Source organism: Vipera berus, assembly GCF_964194415.1.
Source record: "Vipera berus genome assembly, chromosome: 1".
NCBI classification, from domain to species: Eukaryota; Metazoa; Chordata; class Lepidosauria; order Squamata; family Viperidae; genus Vipera; species Vipera berus.
Window position 1 is genome coordinate 257,734,518 of NC_138202.1, and position 25,390 is coordinate 257,759,907.

The 25,390-nt window shown below is 41.3% G+C and overlaps 2 protein-coding genes across 4 annotated transcripts in view; one reads left to right on the forward strand and one right to left on the reverse strand.

The window, feature by feature from the left end:
• The first annotated feature begins 4,356 nt into the window (after positions 1 to 4,356).
• NT5DC1 (5'-nucleotidase domain containing 1) overlaps positions 4,357 to 25,390 on the forward strand; it is an 82,309-nt gene continuing 61,275 nt past the window's right edge. For 2 of the 3 annotated variants that reach the window (XM_081323799.1, XM_081323801.1), the window contains exons 1-6: positions 4,357 to 4,599; positions 6,794 to 6,885; positions 7,964 to 8,035; positions 8,875 to 8,981; positions 9,991 to 10,070; positions 11,453 to 11,534. In XM_081323799.1, coding sequence (XP_081179925.1) covers positions 4,507 to 4,599; positions 6,794 to 6,885; positions 7,964 to 8,035; positions 8,875 to 8,981; positions 9,991 to 10,070; positions 11,453 to 11,534 — 526 coding nt within the window. In that variant the 5' untranslated portion in view covers positions 4,357 to 4,506. Of the gene's footprint in view, positions 4,600 to 4,911; positions 5,152 to 6,793; positions 6,886 to 7,963; positions 8,036 to 8,874; positions 8,982 to 9,990; positions 10,071 to 11,452; positions 11,535 to 25,390 lie in introns of those variants that run through there. The other variant, XM_081323800.1, reaches the window with a different exon arrangement.
• COL10A1 (collagen type X alpha 1 chain) lies at positions 13,793 to 23,836 on the reverse strand (the record flags this gene model as incomplete). Its single annotated transcript, XM_081334636.1, has 2 exons — positions 13,793 to 15,898; positions 23,632 to 23,836. 2 exons carry the CDS (start codon positions 23,834 to 23,836, stop codon positions 14,091 to 14,093), a joined length of 2,013 nt encoding a protein of 670 aa, XP_081190762.1. The 3' UTR covers positions 13,793 to 14,090.

The following is a 25,390-nucleotide window of genomic DNA, read 5'->3' on the forward strand; positions in this document are numbered from 1 at the left end:
ATCGAACTCCTCCCAGATAACATCAACAAGACTGCCCATGTCCCCATCGTAAGACTTTGCCCAGTCGGAGTCCAAACCGGTCCGGATCCGAGCGATTTTGTCCAACATATGTTGGCTAAACTCCTCGGCACAACCCTGCAAGGGCTCCTCCCTCACCTCCTGATTAAGGAGGGAGCGGGTCACCCTAAACAGGGTGGCCGGGCGATTATCTGCGGATGCAATGAGGGTAGCAAAGTAGTTAGACCTTGCCGTCCTCATGGCAGCAAGATAAGATCTCGTAAAAGACCTTAGTCGCAATCGGTCTGATTCAGACCAGCTGGATCTCCAACAGCTCTCTAGGCCCCGTCTCCGACGCTTCATCTCCCGGAGCTCCATAGAAAACCATGGAGCCCACTGGGATCTGCACTGGGTCAGGGGCCGCATGGGTACCACTCGATCGAGTGCCTCCGTGGCTGCCTTTTCCCAGGCTTCCACTAGGGCATCGGCCGAGCTGTGAGCAAAGGAGGCAGGTGGGGACCCAAGCGCCGCCTGGAACCGCTCAGGGTCCATTAAGCGCCTAGGGCGGAACCATCTCATTGGTTCAACAACCCCACAATGGGGAGTGGCAAAACGGAAGACCAACAGCAGGAGATGATGATCAGTCCATGACAGGGGCATAACAATTGGGGAAACCCCACCCAGATCATCTAACCACCGTCCAGATAGAAAAATCAAATCGAGCGTGTGACACCCCCCCCCATGAGTTGGACCCTGAATAACTTGCATCAGGTCCATGGCCGTCATGGAAGCCATGAACTCCCGAGCTAACTCAGATGATCCCCCCAGGGATGGTAGATTGAATTTACCCAAAATCATAAATTTGGGGAACTCAATCACCAACCCCGAGGATGTCGAGAAGCTCAGGCAGGGCTGCTGCTATGCGACTAGGCAAAAAGTTCACCAGCAGCAAGCCCAACTGAGCCCTAGGGCCACATCTCAGGAGGAGAGACTCACACCCGGCTATTTGGACAACGGTGGCCTCCCGCGGACATAAGGTCTCCCTCACAACTACCGCCACTCTTCCGCCCTTACCTTGAGCCCGAGGCCGGTGCAGCACCCGGAAACCCGATGGGCAAAGATCAACCAGAGGGACACCACCCTCTGGGCCCAACCAGGTCTCCGTAATGCAAGCCGCATGCTCCTCCTCAACCAGGTCACGTATGAGAGGAGCCTTATTAACTACGGACCTGGCATTAAGATACACAAGCCTGAGCTCAGGTGGCTGCTCATCCTTGCTCCCGGAACCACGGGCCGAAACCAGAGGGTCGGAGCACATCACCGCTTGAAGACAGCGGGGACGCACTCCCAGGTGTTGATGCGGCCCTCTGTTCAAACGCCAGCTGCCATTCCCTACCGTCGTGGGAATAGGTAATCCCACACCTTATTATTATTTAGACAATAAGATCTTACTGGAGGTAGTAGTAGTTTAATTAATGGAGTTTAATAGTTTACTATAAATTGCAGAATTATGAATGCACTTTATATATGGCAAAACAACAATACAAACAAAAGGTGGAGAACCACTTAGCGAATAACAATCCGAGGCAAGTATGGCAGGGACTGCAGCACTTAACCAACTATAAGGGCAGCACGAGAAGCATGGCAAATACCAATGCCTCATTGGCTCAGGAGCTGAATATCTTCTTCGCCCGCTACGAGATTAAAAGACCAGACCCCATAGCCTTTGCTGGCCGGCCTTCTGACTCTCAGCCACTCACCCTATGTGAACACCAAGTGAGAGCTGTATTGAAGGCTGTGAATCCCAGCAAAGCCGCAGGCCCAGATGGGGTGCTGGGGATAGTGGTCAGGAATTGTGCCGATCAATTAGCAGGGGTCCTGACAAGGATTTTTAACATCTCCTTGCAAACGGCATGTGTACCATCGTGCTTGAAAGCAGCTACCATTGTCCCAGTCCCCAAGAAAACTGCAGTTGAGTGCCTGAATGATTACAGACCTATTGCATTAACGTCATGAAATGCTTCGAAAGATTGGTTCTCCAACATCTTAGGACATGCCTCCCACTGGACTTTGATAAACATCAATTTGCCTACAGGGGAAATAGGTCGACAGACGATGCCATAGCTACTGCTATACACTCTGTAGCAAGTCATCTCGAGAGACCTGGAAGTTATGTCAGGATGCTTTTGGTTGACTACAGCTCGGCTTTCAACACCATTTTGCCGAGCATTCTCATCGAGAAGCTGACTGACTTGAAATTCTCCCCCGCCATCTGCGATTGGATTCAAGACTTTCTTAGGGATCGGTTACAAACAGTGAGGGCCGGGTCTGCTTTGTCCACCCCCCTGAAGCTTTGCACTGGCACGCCCATCCATTGCGATAATCAAGTTCGAAGATGATACAACTGTGGTGGGTCTTATTACAGGTGGGGATGAGACAGCATATAGGGGGGAGGTACAAAAACTATCCATATGGTGTAGTAACTGCACCTAAACATTGGCAAGACGAAAGAGATGGTGTTAGACTTCCGGAGAAAAAAGGAGGAACCTGCCCCACTTTACATCGGGGAGGACTGTGTAGAGAGAGTTTCCTCCTTTAAATTTCTGGGAGTCTACCTCTGTGAAGATCTGACCTGGAAAGTTAACACAAACCAGGTGGCTAGAAAGGCCCAACAGAGGCTTCACTTTCTTAGGGTCTTGCGGAAGAACAGGGTAGAACAACGGCTAATGACCCTCTTTTACCGGTCTACTATAGAGAGCGTCCTCTCGTATGGTATTGTGGTTTGGTATGCTGGTCTGACAGCCGCGGATAGGAAAGTATTACAGAGGGTAGTGAGCACAGCACAAGACATTGTGGGCTGTTCCCTGACACTACTGGATGTCATCGCCAGGGCTCGTTGCCTTGGAAGAGTGAGGAAGATTCTCAGGGATGACTCACACCCTGGACGGTATCTCTTTACTCTCCTACAATTCGGTAGGAGATATAGGAATATAGCCAGCCGTACCAACAGGCTGAAAAATAGCTTTTATCCGTGGGCTGTTAGGCTTTTAAATGGGACATAATCTCTGTGAACTTATGCAGAATTGACTTGGGAGGCCCGTGTGTGGTGTAGTTGGTTCACATGGTGTGGTAGGATGGAGGGTTTTTTTGTCACTGTGTGTTGGGGGGAGAGCGAGTACGGGGTGGAGGGTCAGCTAATCTCAATGTACACATGTTGTACTTTGACAATAAAGGTTTATTATTATTATATAGTAAGGCATTTACTCATAAGAGTGACTTATAAATTATGAGTAACTAAATCAGAGGTCTCCAACCTTTTGGGCAACAGGGACCAGTTCCACGGAGAGAGATTTTTCCATGGACCGGAAGGTAAGTGGTTTTATGTCCTGCCTGCATCCCTCGGATGGGCCTTTGCTTGTTTGTGCGGCACGGTTGCTGACATGCTGTGGTCCGGTACTGGACCATGAACCAGGGGTTGGGGACCCCTGAACTAAATAATTAAATTTTAAATCTTCCATTTGCAACACAGTTCAACTAGCAGAAGAAAAACTGATTATTAGAAAAAAATATTCTAAGCATGTATCGTAATTTTATTACTGTTGGATGGTAGCGCATTTCTGAATTTTGGTTGCTAGCAAGACATCAGTGGCCTATTTGGATAAATCTGGCAGATAGGAACAAGTTAAGCTTCAGGGGTCTTATTCCAATTTTAAACATTCTGAAGTGGAAAGTTATGAGGTATCGCTTTTTTAAAAGGTCTGTCATGAATAAAAACTCTGAAATTCTAGATTCTAGATGATACCTGTCCATTTACCGTAATATGCAAATCATCACAGAGCACAAATGACAGACTCAAACATCTGTCAAAAGTCAATCTTGTCTTCAAAGAAAATTGTTTCATTTTCCTGTATGGAAGAGGACTATACCGATAGATAGATAGATAGATAGATAGATAGATAGATAGATAGATAGATAGATAGATAGATAGATAGATAGATGATAGATAGATAGATAGATAGATAGATAGATAGATAGATAGATGATAGATAGATAGATGATAGATAGATAGATAGATAGATGTGTTAAATATTTGTCAAGCCTCCCTAAAATTCTTTATTAGCAATTTGAATATGTATATATATAGATAGATATAGATATATAGACATGTGCTCCAGCAATGAACGTCTAAATCCGGTTCGGCTTCCAAATGTAAACCTCACCAGCGTTACGCGCGAGCCTTTCTCTACTTTCTCTTTCAGAACTCCCGGAGTTCATGCTGGTTGAAAGTAATGCGATCAGAACAACTCTGGTTTTTAATGCCTTAGTTGGTTCTCTAGAAGAAACCCTGGAGGAAAGGTGAGGCGAAGCAGGGCGAGAGGATCAGCCTCTGCAGGAAACGGCCGCTGTCGTCGCATCACCAGTTTAAACGCAGAGCCGAGCTGCAGTTTCCTCGCGGAACACGCGAAGGAAACTGCGCGCTTGCTAGTTCCCGCCGCTGCCGCCGCCGCCATGGCCCAGATCTTTTCGCTGGCCGATTGCGAAGTGATCGCCTTCGATCTGGACCACACGCTGTGTCGGTACAACCTGGTGGAGAGCGCTCGGGTGAGTGGAGAAGTTGGAAGGGGGGGGGGGCGTCCGGATTAGCTCCGCCAGTTCGAATGGCCACCAGGGTCCAGCAGCCCAGCGCGATGCCATTGATCCCCCGGGATACGACGATCGCATGGCTGGCGAGCTTCGCAGAGCGAGCCTCGGCCTGGCTGAGTGGCTACTCCGGGTTAGGAGGAGGAGGAGGATCTATTCTAGATTCTAGTCAGCGTGGCCCAACCCAGAGTTTGCACTGCGAATACAGCTGCCCGCTGCAAGTGGCGCTCTGACGTCTTTTTATGCGGCTGCAGTAAAGCCCGCGGTTGAAGACGGGGATCGACTTGTGTTATTTCAGGAAGCGGAAAGGGGCGCAAGAGTTTTTCCTGGCCTGAAGACCAATAATTGGTGGATGGAAGACATCCACCCTGGCTGTATTCTGGCCAAAACGCATATGCCCGGAATTAAGCTGTACCGTATGAAAAAGCAACGCGCTTAACTTCGGAATGCATAAGATTGTGCTATTTATATTACAAGCTTCTATTTCACCAAATAGTAACTCTGCCATACCCGGTGGGATTTTATTGATATTGCGAATACACTTGTAGGCTTTTGATATTAGTCTTTCAAAATGTATGTTCCCTCGGAAGTTGCATTAGTTTATGGCGTTCGCTCCCCAGACAGAATTGTGTGCTTTCTACCAATCTACCAATGTTTCCAAACTCTTTTGAGTATTACTACTGTACCTTGATTTCAAATTGTATATTTTATTTTTTTAACTTTTTCTTAATTTTTTATTAGTTTAGGGCAGACATGTCAAACACAAGGCCCGGGGGCCGGATCCGGCCCGCGAAGTGGTTTCATGTGGCCCGCGAAGCCATCCTGGAAACAGTGAGGGAACGGTCCCCGCTGCCTTGGCCCTGGCCCAGAGACCCTCTTTCTGCCAGAGACCCTCAGATCTGTCCCACTCCTGCCCAGGTCCCCATAGGCACCCTTGATGCGAACAGTGTAGAGCTGGCCATGCCCACCCAGTAGACCATACGCACTCTAGCCACACCCACCCAGTAGGCCACGCCCACCCTGGCCATACCCACCCGGCCCCTTGAGGGCAACCACAATGCTGATGCGGCCCTCAATGAAATTGAGTTTGACACCCCTGGTTTAGGGTAATTGATTTTGATTTTTTTTTAAAAAAATTGCAGGATATTAAATGCAATTAGATAAAAACCCACTGCAAGTGTGGCAATATTTTGTATATAAAATTTTGGGGGAAAATATTTAGTAAAACAGAAAGTGTGTCTCTTTGCCAGTTTCTTCCTCCCTCTTTTTCTTGAATCAGTGCATAAATGTCCAGGCAAGCTGAATTACATATTTCTTAATGCAATGCACAACTGTCTGCTTCAACCCATTTCTAAGATAAGGCTAAAGATGGGTAGCTTTTTCTGCAGATTGCAGGAGTGGCAAGGTTTCAGGAGATCTTCTAATGAAAGTTAGAGGCCCATCACCCATATTCAGCTCAAGCATGCCTATATCAAGAAACTCACCACACCAAAATCTAATAAATAGCTAGAATAAAATCTGCTCTTTAACTAATATACTAATAATATTTTTTCTAGCCGTTCAGTTTTCATGATTTCCTAAGAAAGAAACTCTGGAAGATATCATGATAAGAGTTACCTTTTCAGAGACCTCTTACAGTTTTGTTTTATTATTATTATTATTATTATTATTATTATTATTATTATTATTATTATTATTATTATTATGTGATGGCATAATTCTTAAGTCAGCCTTTGAATTTTATGTATTCTTCTTACACAAAAGTCCTGGGCTGAGTTGGGTTTTACATATAGTACACATTCCTGAGTTTGCCTATTAAAACTAATGTAACAAATGCGTGGAGATTACATTCATGGTTATTTAATAAGCTCTGGTTCATGTATTTTAACTAGTTTGCTATGTATATATAATGTTCCATTTTAAACTGTGAACTGATTTCAGCTGCTATTAGGATCAGAACACCCTGAGGGTAAAATCTTGACATATTTGAACATACTGTCATTCTTAAAGTCTGACTTTTGCTAAAGAATCAGATAATTAAACGCTCATCAACATTGCTAATTTTTACATACAGAACATTAGTTGTTGTTCATAAGATCTTGAATGTGAAACAATATACTTTTACATAGCATTAAACGTTTTTCTTAATTTGTAGCTTATATATGACAGTTTCGCTCAGTACATGGTGAAAGAAAAAGGATATGATAAAGAACTTCTGAATGTGATGCCTGAAAACTGGGATTTCTGGTCAGTGATTTTTTTTAAAAAAATTACCTTCAGTATTCTCTGTTTCTCTCATTAGTTGCTTCTGGAAGAAGAATCTGCCTGTATTTAAAAGTTATTAACTGAGCAGTCTCTCAGAAGCAAATATACCCCATTAAGTTTGATATAATTTATTCCAAGTAAGAACATACAGGATTGCAACTGTAGGGTGGCGATATTGGTGGACTATATCCCGCTTCCCTATTTTCTCCAGACAATATTTATCCTGACTTCCTGGGTATAAGAGTGTTTCTTTGATTGTGCTATCCTAAAAAATCATCGCGTGTAATGGATTTCTAATGAGCATGGATTCTCGTCCCATCCTTTTGAGTAGCTGGCATTTTCTTCCTCTTCATTCTCTGCCTGCCTTATAATAAATAAGTAAGCCTTTCTCTGCAGCCATTAAATCAGGCTGAATGAGAAGACACTTCCTTTCCATTGCCTATTATATGAGTAGAGTAAATGGGAGGGTGCTCCAGGCAACCATCCTTTTCTTGAGGTTGAAGGTTCGTTCTCTGAGCTTGTGGGTTGGTTTCTGAATGTTTTGTTATGAGGCGTTTGTAAACCAACCCACAAGCTCAGAGAACGAACCTTCACCCTCATCCTACACCCGAGCTACACATATTTGCCTCTGTTGCATCCTTTTCTTTTTTCTTTCTCTTTCTGACACTGAAGGATACATCAGTTTTGAGAGGTCTAATTTGATGGCTTGCAAAGGGTTTTTGTCAACATGTCAAAGGCCATAGATTTCCTTTGGCCTGTCCATGTATTTTCCAAAATATTTAGTTTCTTGATTGTATTGATTAGGAACCTAGACTACGGATTAATATCCTTTTCCCATATTGCGCCGGTTATCCTAAGCTCCTAGGTATTCATCTAATACTAAGTGCTGGTTATCTGATGATCTCTGATTATCTCTGATTGTCTCCTGATTATCTCTACTGCCCCTGTAGCATTGAAGACCACAGTCTGTGACATAGTTTACAGGATCTCTGTGTATTTTGAAGCTTGCTCATAATGTACCTCTTTTTCTTCTTCCATTGGTGAACCTGAACTCATATAGCTGCAAGGGCTTGGTGCTGGACTTGGAAGAAGGGAACTTTCTTAAACTTGCAGATGATGGAACTATTTTGAGGTAGCATTTAAATTCTTGTTAAAAGTTTGTGTTATATAATTTATTAACTTTCTCACAATGTTCTGTTTTCAAAGTACAATCATATCATCCCTCTCCTATGTATTGAGGCCACAGGGCTTGAATTTCTATCTCACATCAATCCTGTCATGATTCTAATACTGTTTTTGTAATTCTGAGCAATCTAGAGACCACCAGTTTGGGGAGTCTGCCTTAAGCCCTGTCTCCCACTTAACTGATCATAATAATGATTTACTTCTAATAGAGACAGTCCTTGGGTTACAACAGCAATTGGGACCAGGAGTGCTGTCACTAAGTGACAAAACAATTATCAAAATAATAACAGGTATCATTGAAAGCAACGAGTGATCACTACTGAAGATCATTGATGTTTTGGAAGAGCAGCCATTCCTTGGCAAGGTTGTTTTGCCTAATATAGCTTTCAATATTCTTGAACAAATCCTCTTGCTTTTCTTTCCTTGACTATTCAATTCCATCTTCCCGTCATCTTATCTCCAGCCCATGCTTCTTTTCCTTTCCTTACCCAGTTCAACTATCTCTTATTCATCCACATCCTATTTTCCTCTTCTCTGCTAATACTACTGGAAAGATGGAGGGTGCATGTATTTCTATAACTTTTGTGTGAGGGAGAGACTATAAATTGGTATATGTAAATAAGGGACAAATATTTTTACAAATTAATTCTACTTATTTTATAGGTGGTTAATTTTAATCTGTAAATGATCCTTTTTTTAGCAGTTATAGAATTCTATTATAATGTTGGAAGGGAGAAATCAAAGAACATAAAGTATAATAACATACCTGATTCTTCCCTCAAACAGGGCAAGTCATGGTACAAAACGTATGACCGCTGGAGAGATCTTGGAGAAATATGGAAGGAGGGAGTGGAAACACTTTAAGACAATGAGCGGAATGGTTTCTCGTTCAGGTATTACATGGACATAGCCTATAATGATAGGTTGATGCTATAGTATTGTATTTGTGGGATCCCTGGTGCTCTACTAGCTTGGTTGTTTTCTTGCAGACATTGCATTACCAAACTAGGTAACATCATAGTACTAGTGGAGAGTAAGGTTTGCTCTCATTTTATATTCTAGTCTAGTGGCTTGCCCTGTCAGTGTTAGGAGGAATGGATTTGGTGGTTCTTAATTGGACTGTTGTTTGCTGTTAGCCTGTTTGGCAATTCCTTGATTAGAGTATTATTTTGCTTCTTGATTGTTGGTCTAATGTTAATCTTGATATTACTCTTGGCTCATCTGAATGTTGACTGCAGGTGAGGAGGTGTTTTGGTCTTCTTGTGTCCTTTTTTGGTTTTTTTTATTGTCTCATTTTAGAATGGTGTGTAGAGGTTGTTTATGTCTATGTGCCTATGGATGGCTGATTTGACAGGGCAAACCACTAGTATAAAAAATAAGAGCAAACCCCACTCTTTACTAGTACTGATGAGGTTGCCTAGTTTGGTAATGAAAGGTCTTCAAGAAAACTACCAAACTCAGAGAGCACCAGAGGCCCTATAAATACAATACAGGTTTTCCTATAATTAATGTGTTACAATATTAAAACTGGGAAGTTTTCTTTTTCTTAAGATTTATTGAAAGTTCACCATAAAAGGCTTATGTCCAAAGGTTACATATAAGGCTAAAATTGGATATTTACATATTATATGTGTATACTGCTCAAAAAAATAAAGGGAACACAAGATAAGACATCCTACTATTAGAATTCATCCATTAGTTTTGATTTCTTACAGTGATATTTGGAAGGCAACTCTAATTGTATGATTCTGTAACATCTTGATATCTCTTGAGCAATAACAAATAGGATACTCTATTTCTGATACAGATATCATTATGGTAAATACTGTAATAATTTTCTTAATAAAATGTTGATTTGTCCACTTGGTATCTAATATGGCATTCAATTTCTTGTCTTTGCAGCTAAATACTATTCCTATGACAATTACTTTGATCTGCCTGGGGCACTTCTTTGTGGACGGCTTGTGGATGGTTTAGACAAAGTAAGTACTAATTAAGTTCGGAGCATCAGATTTGGAGCTCAAGGGAGATACATTTCAATTAGTGTTCCTCCTGCTTCTGCTCCTCTTAATCCTCTTCCTTCTCACATGTTACATGAAGCTTGAACGTTCTTTCAAAATTCAAATTCTTTACTCTTGCTTTGCGGCAGTGAGTCACAGGAATGAGCTAGAACTAAATCACATATCTATATAATTCTGAAGAATTTTTTTCCGTTTCTTAGGGAGTTAAAGAATGCCCATGCCTATCTCTGTTTCCATTTGACAGCCATACCTCTAAATAGGACTTATTGGCTTGTCCCTGAATAGGACTTATTGGCTTGTCCCTGAAACTCAGACATCATTTCTGTGAAAATCCTAATAAATCTCTTGTTCTGAAGATTTATGGACTAAGCAGGCAAATTCTTTTTTTAGTGTGTTTACTACTGTATATGTTCTACTAACTTGCCATTATTGCTTCAGATGTATTCCTTTTTGGGGGGAGGGGGTATAAACCTGAAAATATAGATAAAAATGTAGCTTTGATAAGGCAAACCATGTCCTGTGGCAAGCAAGCAAGCGTGAAATGAAGCTTTTATTTTTATTTTTTTATGAAGACTCTAAAGTTTGTTAAATCCATTCCTTTGTTTAGTTTGGCTTCCATATTCTTTTGGGTCAGTGGGCTAATGTTGCTTCATCCAGAGACCCACATGAAAAACAAGGCTTTTATGCTCATGTTAGGCATCATTAAGAAGAGAGTTTCCCAAAATAGTCATCTGTAAACAGATAAGATTTGTTGTAAGGATCAGCGTCCATCATTTATGTATTGTAGTGATACCTGTGAGGAATCAGTTTTACTCCTTTCCTTTGATGAATAGTGTTTTTGCTTTTGGGGTGTTTTTTTAATATTAAAATGACTCTTTTATGTAGGGCAGGGGTGTCAAACTCGCCACGTGACATGTCGCCACGTGTTGTGTCTTATTTCCCCTTGCTGGAGCTGGGGTGGGCGCGGCTTCCACATGACGCATCCAGCCCACGAGCTGGCAGTTTGACTCCCCCTGATGTAGGGAATTGGTAGTTCAAGAGGAAGAGAAGAGTAAAAAAAAAGGAAGTCAATAATGCAATAATGAAAGGGCATAATCACATCTTTGTATCACATGAGTAAATCCAGTCCTACATATTAATTAGCAAAGTCAGGGAGGGATGAAGAACAGAAACAGGGTGATGGAGTAAGGAAAAAGGATTGGCTGGAATCCTGAACGAGGGAACCCTGTGTGGCTGCCTTGTATTTCGGACTACGCTTGCGATTGTTAGCTTATTTTCTCATTGTTCACTAGAAAAACTATTTACAATGGAAAAGGCAATGGGGTCTCTTTATATGCTTGCAGCACAGCCCTAGAAGAAAATATGACTTCTGGAAGGATATGGTTGCTGCCATACAGTATAATTATAAAACGTCAGCTTTTAAAGGTGAGTGATTTTCCTGTCTTTCTATTTCTTTGTTGAAGGTGCTTTTCATGTATCTGTCAAAACATAGCCGGCCTTTCATAATGGTCTTGGCTGCGCATTTTCACAGTTAAAATACATTGATGTGGACTGAATTGGAATTGTAGCAATCAAGCAGCAAACAATACCCCAATCAAGGAACGGCCAAACAAGCTAAGAATAAACGGCCCAAGCAAAGAATCTCTTAAGACCACCCCAGAGCAAGCCACTAGTATATCAACAGAGAGCAAACCCCACTCCCTATTAGCACTGATGAAGTTGCCTAATTTGGATAATGAAATGCCTGCAAGAAAGCAACCAAGCTCAGAGAGCACCAAGGACCCCTCATTTCAACCCTGAGCTACAAATATTCTCTACTGATAGAATGTTTTCTTGCAGTTAATAACATTTGTATTGAAACATTTTTGTAGCTAATAATGGAGCACACTTTTTGGCTTATCCTGTGGCAGGGGTGTCAAACTCAATTTCATTGAGGGCCGCATCAGCATTGCGGTTGCCCTCAGGGGGCCGGGTGGGCGTGGCTAATGTGCATATGGCCTACTAGGTGGGCATGGCCAGCTCTACATCGTTCCCATCAAGGGTGCCTGTGGGGGCCTGGGCAGGAGTGGGACAGATCTGAGGGTCTCTGGCAGGAGGGTCTCTGGGCCAGGGCCAAGGCAGTGGGGGCCGTTCCCTCACTGTTTCCAAGATGGCTTCGCGGGCCGCATGAAACCACTTAGCGGGCCGGATCTGGCCCCCGGGCCTTGTGTTTGACATGTCTGTCCTGTGGGAGTGGACCCTTAGAGGGAAAATCAGACACAAACAGAGAAGTTCTTGATTCTGTGGGGTACCTAGAAAACGTGACTACTCAACCCTCACTATATCTACGAAGATGTAAGGGTGTGTGAGAAATACCTTGGGAGACAGGGGGAGAGAGACTCAGCCTAGACCAGGGGTAGGCAACCTCGGCTCTTTTATGACTCATGGACTTCAACTCCCAGAATTCCCGAGTCAGCTGACTCAGGAATTCTGGGAGTTGAAGTCCATGAGTCATAAAAGAGCCGAGGTTGCCTACCCCTGGCCTAGACAATGGTCTGATGAGTCCAAAGAAGAAAAGCATCTTGGGACCTTCCTTACTCTTGGGGAAAGTTAGCGTGAATGATCCATTGCAAGTTTCTGTTAATGTAACCTAATGCAGCCTTCTGTTAATGTAACCTTACAACAAAAATGAAGCTAGTACTCATAGTTCTTATGTGGACTACCTTGCAAGGCTAACACTGGAAAACCTGGTTTAAATGGTAGGCTGAGAGATGTTTCTGAAGGCATTAGGGGATGGGCCATATGAAAAACATGCAGCATGAAACTGTTACACATTTTCTCACTTTTTCCCCTGCTTTTGTAAATATCCATCCCCTTGTCTTGTAACAATCCAGCACAAGATTGAACACTTAGATATGTAAATGTATATATTCAACCTGTTACAACCTGTATTCAGAAATTCCCAGGGTAAAGTAAACACTACAATACAGTAAAAATAATTGACAGAATTAGGCCTAGAAGACTTTACTTTCTCAAAATAAGCATTTAGGATAATAACGCTGCCTTTTCACTAAACTCATTAAATGATCAGAGAAACTGAAAGAAATGTTTCACTTTTTATTTATATTTTTTTAATCAAAATGGACAGATAGAACTAGACATTTTTAGAACAAACTGTAAAATGCTGGTTTTAAAAGAACACAGTACAGGCCATTTATACTGTCTTCGTACAAACGGTTTGGAATCAAGATGTTGCTGTGGGATGTAATATTAACAAAATGTAGACTGACTGCACAGTGGTACAATTAGTTATTAATTGTACACACTCCATAAGGTTAAAGCAGCTTAAAATGCTTTCTTAGCTTTCATAGTTCTATCATTCTCTGAAAGTTGTATGTAAACAGACATTCTGTGAAGGGTAATCATTTGAAATATTTTCTGAGGATTATAATACTGTCAATTTAGTATTAAATATATCTAGAGTCCACACGGCCACCTATTACTAGTACTTGCACATTTGGACATTATTGCCACTTCAGAAGCTCACCTGGTGTATCATGGAACCAAATGGATTCATTTTGTGATGCAAATATTTCATTGAAAATGTTCAGAGTTATAGAATTAACAGAATATATTGCATTTGTTGCCTTTTCTGATGAGTTTTTTTAAAGCTATGTATTGCACATTTGTTTGTATTGGTAGGATTACAGCCCAACACATCTATGAAAGGAGATTTTGTTAGTGGTGCCTTCTTTTTTAGGAATAATCTTGGTAGAAATCACCTTAATTAGCTTTTCAATATGTGGGCAAGTAAAATGCATGTCTCAGTGTTGCCATATAGTATGGTTGTACCATGTGAATAATTTTTTTTATTTTTTAAATCATATGCATTATGAACTTTAGAAATGTAATGTTGTATTCGGGTTTAATTTCGTTAATTCCATTGTATATGTAGAACTACATACGCGTATACCTGGATGCGTTTTTCTGTTAGGCTGAATATTACAGTTTTGCAAATAAGAAACCTGAGAAAGAGGAATGGACATATTCTGAAGAATAAAGGCCATTTGTGTCATTGTTGGGCAGCTGTAACCAGACTTGATCATTTTCCATGAGATCAACCACAGCACTACCAGAAGCCTGATCAAGGTACCCTTTCTTGTACTCATCAAATGTGTACATGATGGGTGAGCCATTCTTGTACAGGCCAACCCAAACATGTGTGCCTTTGACATGAACATGATAAGCGAAGTAGTAAAGCCCTGGTATCCTGCAGGTGAAGATGCCTGATCTAGGGTCATAGTGTTGTTGCTTGTTGTACAAAATTATATCAAATCGGATAGGAGTAGCGGATGCAGGGTAAGCTTTGGAGAGAATGGCAGTGAAAGCGGACACCGGCTGGCCAGTGAGACCTTGAGTGGCACCAGATTTTATAACTGGCATTCCTGCCAGGGCTTGCCCTGGAAGACCAGGGGGGCCAGGAGGGCCTGGCAATCCAGGCTCTCCAGGGTGGCCTTTGGAACCTGCTGGTCCAGGTGGTCCCATAGGTCCATCTGCACCTTTTGATGAAATTCCAGCTGGACCCGGTAATCCCGGTGCACCTGGATCCCCTTTGCCACCACGGAGTCCTGGAATACCTGGAGGGCCAACTGGTCCCCTTATACCAGGTATTCCAGGTGATCCTCTAGGACCTGGCCCACCACTGATTCCTGCCGCACCTTTAGGTCCTGGTGAGCCCATTGGTCCAGGTAAACCAGTTGGCCCAGCGGGGCCTGGATCTCCTTTGGATCCTTCCACACCTGGAAAGCCTTTGGATCCAGGAAATCCTGGCTTCCCTGATCTCCCTTCCAATCCTGCCGGGCCTCTTTCTCCCTTAATCCCCGGCAGTCCTGATGGACCAGTAGGACCTCTTTCCCCTTTGAGCCCAGGTCTGCCACTTGCACCAGTGCCACCTCTCAGCCCTCGAGGACCTGTTTCCCCAGGTGGCCCGACTGGTCCAGGTCTTCCAGGGATACCAGCTGGGCCTTGTTCTCCCTTGATTCCTGGACTACCAGGGAATCCTTCGGGCCCCCTATTTCCCTTCATCCCTGGCAGTCCAGGTTTTCCGAATCCTGGGAGACCAGAGGGCCCAGTTGAGCCTGGAGGACCTGGAGGTCCTTTTGCCCCAGGGGTTCCTGGGAAGCCAGGTGATCCACTGGAGCCAGGGAGTCCTTTTCCAGGCATCCCGGGTTTCCCGGGAGAGCCCTGGGGACCTGGAAGTCCAACTGGTCCTGGTAAGCCTGGTAAACCCTTGTCCCCTTTAACACCTGGTTGCCCTGGAAACCCCCTTTCCCCAGGCCTTCCTATCCCTGCTTGTCCTGGAGGCCCCTGTGGCCCTGGCAGGCCTTTCTCCCCTGGACGACCTGGAACCCCATACCCGTTTTCTCCCTTTTGCCCTTTGATACCAGGAGCGCCTGGGACACCGTTTTCCCCAGGGACGCCTCTTAGTCCTTGGGGTCCTGGAAGTCCTTGCTTCCCCGCCACAGAAATTCCTGTAGGACCGGGGGCTCCCGGGGGACCTCTTGGCCCTGGGAGACCAGCAGACCCCATGCTTCCTTTTTCACCAGGGAATCCTTTGTCTCCTGGTCTTCCTGGCAAGCCTGGGGTGCCTGGCTTTCCCATCGCTGAAAGTCCTGGGGGTCCTGGAGGTCCTGGAGGCCCTTGGCTTCCATAGCTTGGTTTTCCTGGTTCTCCTGGAGGTCCTGGGAAGCCTCTGGGGCCAGGAGGGCCTGCTGGGCCTTGAGGGCCTTGTTCTCCCCTTGCCTGTGAAACTAAAACAACATTAAGTCAGTTAATATCCTACAGGAATTAAATGGTTCAGAAGGGCAAGTAGACGTAACTCCAGACATTTTACATGTTTCTAACAACGTCTGTTAAAAAAAAAACCTTATGCCACTTAACACATAGTTCAATTACAGCCCCATTTCTTATAAAGTGATAGTTTGTTTACATTTTATTGTGAGTCATTTGGGAAGGAAGGAAGGAAGGAAGGAAGGAAGGAAGGAAGGAAGGAAACTTTTTTTTCTTTTCAAGCCACTTGTTTACATCTGTTGAATAATTTTTGACCTTAGAAAACAAAAGCACAGTTGCATTTTAATAGCTAGCAAAAAAAAAGCTAAATAGTGAAAGTTTGATGAAGATTCCATGAAAACAAACTGAAAGCAACTCATTGGTTTTAATGTGCGTGAAATTTCAAAATCTACATATGGCAAAGCTGAGGGTTGCTTCCTAGTCATGATTTTAATGGACTGTATTTTGGAACCTGCAGTATTTTCTCATAAGAAAGAAAATCACTACAGTAAGGTTCATTTTTGTGATAAAACATAAAACAACACGGATCTGTTAGTAAGGGACAATTTCCAGAATTGTCAGCCACAGAGACTGTGTTCCTTGTAGATGTCTGATGAGCACCTTTCTCTTTGCATTTGAGACCTTTGGAGTCAGATTCACTTAAGCAGAGAAAGTGTAAGAGTCTGAATCTCTGTTTCTTCTAAACCTGTCTGCATTTTTCTGATATAGAGAAAGAAGGCATGTTTCACAAGTGCCTTGATTGTGTGAATTGATTGTGATCCCTTTAGCTGAAGGAGTTAAAACATATAAAGCCTAACAGATAAGTGTAGCAGTGTCTCAGGAGAATGAATTGCCTGACATGATTTATTTATTTAGCATATGGCACTTGATATGAAAAGATTATTTTCATTCCCACATAGATAGTCCTCAAATTATGACTGGTCGCTTAGCAATCGTTTGAAGTTCACAAATCTATCTGTGGGGAGTACTTACAATCCGTATTAAAAAATCTGACTGTACTTCTGTCGCCTGCCAACCAGGCTGCATTTACTGCCATTTGCAGTATCAGGCTACCATATGACCACATTTCAAAATGGTGGTTTTGCCAAAAATCAGCATGTATGTATTAAATTTATTTCCTTCTGGCTTTCAACAAAATTGCACCTATAGCGAACCCTTGTTTTGCTTAATGAACATGGTGATTCACACAATGAGTGCCACAAAAGGTCATAAAATTGATTTATCACAACTTGTGACTGTGATAAGCAGGCTCCTTTTATGGTCGTAACTTGAGGACTACCTGTACCTGGCTCGCCATGATATTTCCATTAGGTAGAAAGGAAGGAGATGTGGTTTAGCCGGGAAAAGGGCAGGGATAGACTGGTTAATGTGTTAGTTGTCCAGGAATCTCTGAGACCATCCTTTCTTCTCCAGCATTTGAAACATCCTGCTGAAGGGCAGAGCCAGTTCCAGGAGAACAATCCTGTTCACATTCCGCTTGCAATGCTCAAGCGAAAGTAAAAGTGTACATATTATTTTTTATTTACTAGATGCATATTCCAGCAGGTTATGGATGTAGTGCTCCCCATTTCCCCTTGTCCTATTTTCCCGACAAGAACCCTCTGAAATGGGTTGGGCTGATAGAGAATGAATGATCCAAAGTCATATGTCACCTTTCCTAAAAGTGGTATTTAGTGAGTTGAACATGATCATGGTGTTTTAATACAGCCTCTGAAAATTAACTTATTCTATTATTTAAAAGAGGAAAAAAAATCAGAATTGACTGCTCTTACCTGGTTTTGGAACAGGAACTTCCATATGTTTATGTTTAAGCTTCTAATATTAATGCAGGTTTTTTGGTATTTTTAAACCAGTAGAGGGAGCCATGCAACCATGTAGAAGCAATAGAAAATAAAGGAATGTATCTCCTTGCAGAGAAATACAGAATCTATAGGGGACCTTCGACATACATGCATGTACATGTATGTATGTATCAAGTTTGTGTATATGTGTGTGTACATCTACATCTACACACACACACACACACACATATCTCTCTGTGTATGTTAGATTTGATCTCAAGATTAGATTTCATTTTTAATAATTTAAACCAGCTTTCCCAACCAGATGCCTTCTATGTTATTGGATTACTGCATCCAAAATCCATAGTCACTAAAATTCTGGGAGTTGTCATCGTAACAGACATGGAAAGTTTCAGGTTGGTTATGAAGCTATGTTTCTCCAATGCCCTATTTCAAATTGTGCATTGACATTAACAGAAAGAACTTTTCTAAAAGAAAAGAACTACTTAATAGTTAATGAAGGCATCTGTTTGGATACCATGGAAAGTTTTGAGCAAACGTTTTGCCAGAGATCACTCCAGAGTACTGGAATCATGTTTGGCAAACCTAACAGAAGGGAGCAGCAATAACAAACCAAGTAAGTAAAATGATTTATGTTATAAAAGTTTGTAGATGTCTTAAGGGGTTTGTGTAATTGCTTCAGTATTTATGCTGGGAATGACTAAGATGTATTCTCTTGATAAATCTTCTTTGAGTTTACTGCAAAATAGCAAAGCTGCATACACATTTTTCACATCTTTGTCAGTTGGGCATTGGGAAGAGCTAATCCACTCTTGCAAGTTTTAAATAAGTGTTTTAAGGAAATAGATTTACTTTTGTGTGCTTTTAGCAAATCTACTTGGTCTTATTTTAGCTTGTATCCAAAATGCCTTGTGAAAATCATTTCCAGGAACTGCACAAAAAATCCCATGAACCTATGAAAGTTATAATATGGCTGTCAGTAGTTCATTAAATAGGTTAATTTTTTTCCTATGCCCAAATTTAACATATCTACAAATACGTAAAAGCGATTAAGCTTAGTAGGAAGCCTAGCATCTAGGGGTGTCCAACCTTGGCAACTTTAAAATCTGTGGACTTCAACTCCCAGAATTCCCTAGCCAGCCATATTGGAGAATTCTGGGAATTGAAATCCACAATCTTAAAGCTGCCAAGATTGGATACCCCTGATTTAGAACTTGAAAAATGATTTTAACATTACTTGGTTTACTTGTTCAGAGTATCTGTGATCTTTAATAAGCTTATTAAAATAAAATAGAGCTGAAAGGGACATTGAAGGTCTTCTAGTCCAGCTCCACGCTCAAGCAGGAAAATCTATACCATCTCAGACAAGTGACTGTCCAGTCTCTTCTTTAAAACCTCCAGTGATGGAGCACCCTTGGTTTCTGAGGGCAAGCTGTTTCACTGGTTAATTGTCCTCACTCTTAGGAACTTTCTCCTTAATTCCAGGTTGTTTCCCTATTTGATCAGTTTCCAAAGCCCTCCGGTGCTTTGGAGAATAATTTGACCCCCTCTTCTTTGTTGCAGCCTTTCAAATACTGGAATACTGCTATCATGTCTCCCCTTTTTCTTCTTTTCTTTAGACTAGCCAAACCCAAGCCCTGCAGCCGTTCTTCATATGTTTTAGTCTCCAGGCCTTGGATCATCTTAGTTGCTCTTCTCTGAACTTTTTCCAAGGTCTCAACATCTTTTTTGTAGTATGGTGACCAAAATTGGTTGTAGTATTCCAGGTGTGGTCTCACTAGGGTTTTATAGAGCGGTACTAATACTTCACATGATCTTGATTCTATGTCTCTATGCAATCCAGGTTGGCATTAGCTTTTTTGGCTGTTGCTGCACATTGCTGACAATCAAGTGATTGTCCACTAGGACTCCAAGGTCCCTCTCAAAGTTACTGTTTTTGAGCCAGGTCTCACCTAATCTGTACTGACATCTTTATTTTTTCCTGCCTAAATGTAAAACTTTGCTTTTCTCCACATTAAAACTCATTTTGTTGGATAGGGACCATTGTTCCAGTTTGTCAACATTTGAATACTGAGCTTGTCTTCTGGGGTGTTGGCTATTCCTGCCAGTTTGATGTCATCTGCAAATTTGATGAGTTCCCCTTCTGTTCCCTCATCTAAGTCATTGATTAAGGTATTGAAGAGTACTGGGCCTAAGACAGAGCCTTGTGGTACCCTACTGCTTACATCCCCATGTGGATGTAATACGATTGAGGACTACCCGTTGAGTACTGTTTGTCAGCCAGTACAAATCCTTCTGATGGTGACGTTATTTATTCCACCTTTTTCTAGCTTACCAAGCAGTAGATTGGGGTCTACTTTGTTGAATGCCTTACTGAAATCTAACTATACTATGTCCACAGCGTTTTGCTGGTCTGTTAATCCCTGAGTTACATTTTATTCTGGAAAAATCATTTTAGAAGTAATTGCCAGGCTTTATGTTAAAATCAATGAGCCTGAATGACCCAAGTATGCAAGTGAAGCTGCATGGAAATCCTTATTTGTATAAAAAGGGTGGAGGGGATGTCATTCTGGGAATATTGTTTCAGGATGCAACCAATTGCTGAATATCAGCCCTATTCGCATAGCTTGTATTAGTATAGTATCAGATGCTCAGGTATTAAAAGCCGTTACCTCCTTTAGAAAGGAACTACCGTAAGTATCTGTGTGAATTAGAAGCATCCCAAATAATATTAAACTGAAATTTGTGCTCCCTTAACTTAAGCTCCCTAGATCAAGTCCTGCTGTCTCTAGCAGACAGGAGCAAATCTTTGCCAGCAGTGGAGAAACACAGCTCTGGGAGGAGTCACTGTTAGCCCCTCCCCATTGGAGAAATCGAGGCTTCCTTGAGATTAGTGCTATGCTCAGAGGACCTGCACTGGGAGATCCTCACCCTCCTTGTTATGGTGTAGTTCATGTTTTTCAAACTTGGCAACGTTAAGATGGGTGGACTTCAACTCCCAGAATTCCCTAGCCAGCATTCTGGTGCAATGCCAGTGTGCAAGGCAATTATTAAATCAAGCAAGGCATGGTTTCCAGCCAAAGGATTGTGCATCACTTTCTCAACCTTCATGCTTTCAAAGTAGACTCCTGCCTAACCATATTAGAAATGCATATGTTTAAACCTTAACATTTTGTTTTAAGCTTTAATTCCCTTAAAATGGCAAGTTATAAGTCAGTATGGAATTGCAGTTTTAAGAATCTGAACAAAAATCCATTTAACTTAGAAAAATATAGCCAATTCTGTTAGATTCCTGTCTTCATTTTAGCTTCCTGTTAATTAACACTTTTGCTATGAATTGTGCAGTATATCTTACCTAAGATAATTTTGAACTTAAAGCAAGGAATGTAAGGAAGAGTGATTGTAAAAGTCTTACTGCAATGTCAATCTTTATAGCATCCTACAAAGAAATCTGGGAATTACCTGCAATTAAAAATCTTTTTAGATACCTCATGTTCTGTAATTCCACTACTGGGTATTTCAGAATAGTTCCTTTCTTGTAAGTTTGCCATATTATCTAGCATCCTCTAGACACTACAGTTCTTAGTACCCTCAGTTAACATGATATAATGGCAAGAAAGGATAAAAATTGTAATGGATGTATCCAGAGAGCTACAAGTTCCCACCTATGGTGGTGGTGTTGATTGTGATGATGGAACTATTTATTTGATTAATGCCACTCCTTCCTGCCCTGATTGCTAAGCAAACCTTAAAAACAAAAATGGAATATATATATATAAAAGAAAAATATAACTTTCATTGGCTAATATTACACTCTTATATTTGAAGCGTATGTTAGCATTTCAGAATCCATCTAACAAAGGAACTTCTGCATGAAAGTTAGAACATATAATAAAATCTGAAGTTGGAACTTTTTCAGAAAAAAATAAAGATTTCATGTCTACAAGTTCCCACCTATGGTGGTGGTGTTGATTGTGATGATGGAACTATTTATTTGATTAATGCTACTCCTTCCTGCCCTGATGGCTAAGCAAACCTTAAAAACAAAAATGGAATATATATATAAAAAAGAAAAATATAACTTTCATCGGCTAATATTACACTCTTATATTTGAAGCGTACGTTAGCATTTCAGAATCCATCTAACAAATGAACTTCTGCATGAAAGTTAGAACATACAATAAAATCTGAAGTTGGAACTTTTTCAGAAAAAAAATAAAGATTTCATGTCTGATATTCCTGTTGCTAGTGTGAAATGTGAAGTTTCAGTATCACCATAACCTCTCATTAAAGGCTTTATATTTCCATTGACGTGAATGAAGTTTTTGGATTTTGCATTCAAAATAAATCCTCTTGTATTCCTTTGTACTATTCCTAAATATTATTACCTAAATGAATGGAAAGCTAAATCCGTACATGAATGGCAGGACAGGACAATAGAGAGGTCTGTATGGTAAACTTGCCAGATATTGTTGATCTTCAGTTTCCATTAAATCCAGAGATGATAGGAGTTGCAATTCACCATCCTTTGGAGCAGGGGTCCCCGGTCCTTGGACCAGTACCGGTCCACATCATGCCAGCAACCAGGCTGCACAAACAAGCAAAGCCCCATCCGCAGGATGCAGGCAGCACACAAAACCATGTACCTTCTGGTCCACGAAAAAACCTCTCCACAGAACCGGTCTGTGGTGCCCAAAAGGTTGGGGACCTCTGCTTTGGAGGGCCACAGGCTGTCTACTAGTTTCCTAGAAGGTTGCCCACCTAGTGGTCACATTAGGTATTCTGTGGCCGTCAATGAGCCTGTCTTACAGAAGGGAATATATATACATATTGAATTTTTACTTCAAATCTTAGTATGCTAAGAAACATATCTTATTTTCCATTTTACTGTTAGCTGGTCTTTTGAAGTGGGATGGATAACAAAATCATTGCGATGAATCTCAGAGCTTAGGTTTTAGTGATGGGTGCTACCAATAGTATTTCCATGCACTTGTTGCTGTTGGTACATCGTTTATAGTGTAATTGCTATGTTTTGAGAAAAGACAGGAAGTGAAAAAAAATGATTTTCAGTTTGCATTTTCCCTGTTTTGCCTTGAGCCTTTTGAATATTAGACCACAAAAGTATAGTCTGGAAAAAGTGTTTTAAAATCACAATTGGAACACCTTATAATGTGTTCTGTGTTGCTTTCTAGTCTTTCATCAGTGCATCAGTTAAACATCTGATCACAAATCCAAAGAGCCAGTTTTGGGTAGTGGTAAAGCTGCTGGCCTAGAAACCAGCATACTGGGAGTTCTAGTTCTTCTTTAGGCATGAAAGTTGGCTAGGTGACTTTGGCCAGTTTCTCTCTTTCGGCTCAATCGACCTCATAGGGTTGTTGTGGGAAAAATGGGGAGGAGGAAGGAATATTAGGCATGTTCACCGCCTTGAGTTACTCATAAAGTAATCAAGATGGGATGAAACTCTAATAAATACAATAGTGAGTTTTGAAAAAGCACACCATCTATCTCCCTGGGATGAACTACTTTAAAATATTTGGTGGCATGTATATTTAAACAGTTCCTTACAATTGAAATCTTTCTCATGGAAAGACAGTGCATCGAAGTGGTTTCTTTAACAATCTAGTTTTCTATGCATGGTCCAGAAAAGTTTATAGACAGAGCATTCGAACATTATAATGTCCCATGTGTTATTTCCTTGCAGTTATTCTTCTGCATTTGGTTTCATAGTAATAATTGAGGTAAGTATCTTAAAAAGAACAAGAGTGGTTTACCTTTTACCAAACCAATACTTTTTGTCTCTCAAAACAACACTTATGGAATAGTGAGTATCTTGGTTGACACAGCCAACATTCTTAGCAAATTCATACTTTAAGAAGCAAAAAATTACTTACCAGGATTTTTTACGCTGAAAGGCAGAAAAGGTGGTCCTTTGATTGGTGCACTTGATTGTCTCTGATGTCGTTCAGGATAAAAGTGTTCATCACCCCAGACTATGTTCATGGAAAGCAGCATCAACAGAAAGGATAGATGTAACTTCATATTCCTAAATCCACTCTTCATCGAAGGAAGTAAAAAGAAAATAGTGTTTGTGTACATATTTGGAGAATTGAGCTTTCCATTCTTTCTATCCCTACAAAGGTGAAGTAAATACATAAGCATTCTGCCTCAATGCAGCTCATTGGAGTATAGGCTTTAAATATTTTTTTTTAAAAAATGTAGGCATGGTAAGCATCAGAGATCTAGTTATATTTTCTTGCATGTTCAACATGAACTGTATAATACCCCAATGGTATGCAAATATATTCAGAAAGAAAAAGAGGAGAAAATTACATAGCTGCCAGTCCTGTCCGTATATAAACCCACAGAAGTTTCCAAAAGCAGAATCTGGCTCCCCCTGTTTCAGAAAGCAAGCCCAGTTAGCAACTCATGCAGATGTAAGCCTTCTGCACTAACTGTAATTAGAATATTCTCAAGTGCCACTAGTGAGCACATGAATAAAAATTCTGTCACACTTAAAGATCTTGGCAGCCAAGGCAGACAGAATTGTAACATACCAGCATATTGTAGAATTAGAAATGTGCAATGGAGCAGTCTTGGCTCATGAGTCCTTCCACTACAGGTGTGCAGAGCAGAAGTTGTTATTTCAAGGAACATCCTGAGTCATTTATACTGTTTGTGCCTTCTGTGTTAAAGTTGCACCGTGTGGTAGCTCCACCCTCAAACCAAGAAAATGCTAATTATGGTGGAAAGTTTTCTTGACCAAACATGTGTCAGGCTGGGTTTCTATTATTATTATTATTATTTGGGATGCCAATCTCCATTCATGAATTTACTTTAATTGTACTAAAACTGAGAAGAGGTTGGTAACTTATCTTCAGCAAGTACCACTGGGGTTTGTTTTGATTTAAATTTCTCCTTCCTCTGCAGCAAACGAAGAAAAGAATGAGTAAACTATGCCAAGACTAGGTTATTATCTTGTGGGGTGGTGGTGGTGGTGTTGGCAGATAATCCAGCAAGTAAAGTATGACAAAGGTTCCGCCAATCTACAGGCAGTCCTTGACTTACGACCACAACTGAGCCCAAAATTTATGTTGTTAAGTGAGACATTTGTTAAGTGAGTTTAACCCCATTTTACGACCTTCCCTTGCCACAGTTGTTAAGCGAATCACTGCAGTTGATAAGTTAGTAATCTGGTTATCAAGTGAATCTTGCGAGAGGTAATCACATGACCTTGGGACATAGCAAAAGTCAGCAGTATGAACCAGTTGCCAAGCATCTGAATTTTAATCACAAGATCATGGCGATGCTTCAAAGGTCGTAACTGTGAAAAAAAAGGTCATAAGCCACTTTTCTCAGTGCCGTTTAACTTTGAACATTCACTAAATGAACTGCTGTACGTCAAGGACTACCTATAGTTTGTATTTTTTTTAATGTAGGTTGTCTGCACCTAATTCATCCATTTTCATGTTTGCTTTCCCCAATTTTTGGGAAAAAGAAATGGTTTCCTCTGTTTCTCCATTCTCCTATTAGTAATTCATTCAAAAAAGAGGATTATTATTATTTTTTGCATTAAAAATGGAACATTGCAGAATCGTGGGAATGTAAGGACTTGTTTATCCTACTGAAATAGGCAGTTTCTTGCTTTTCTGT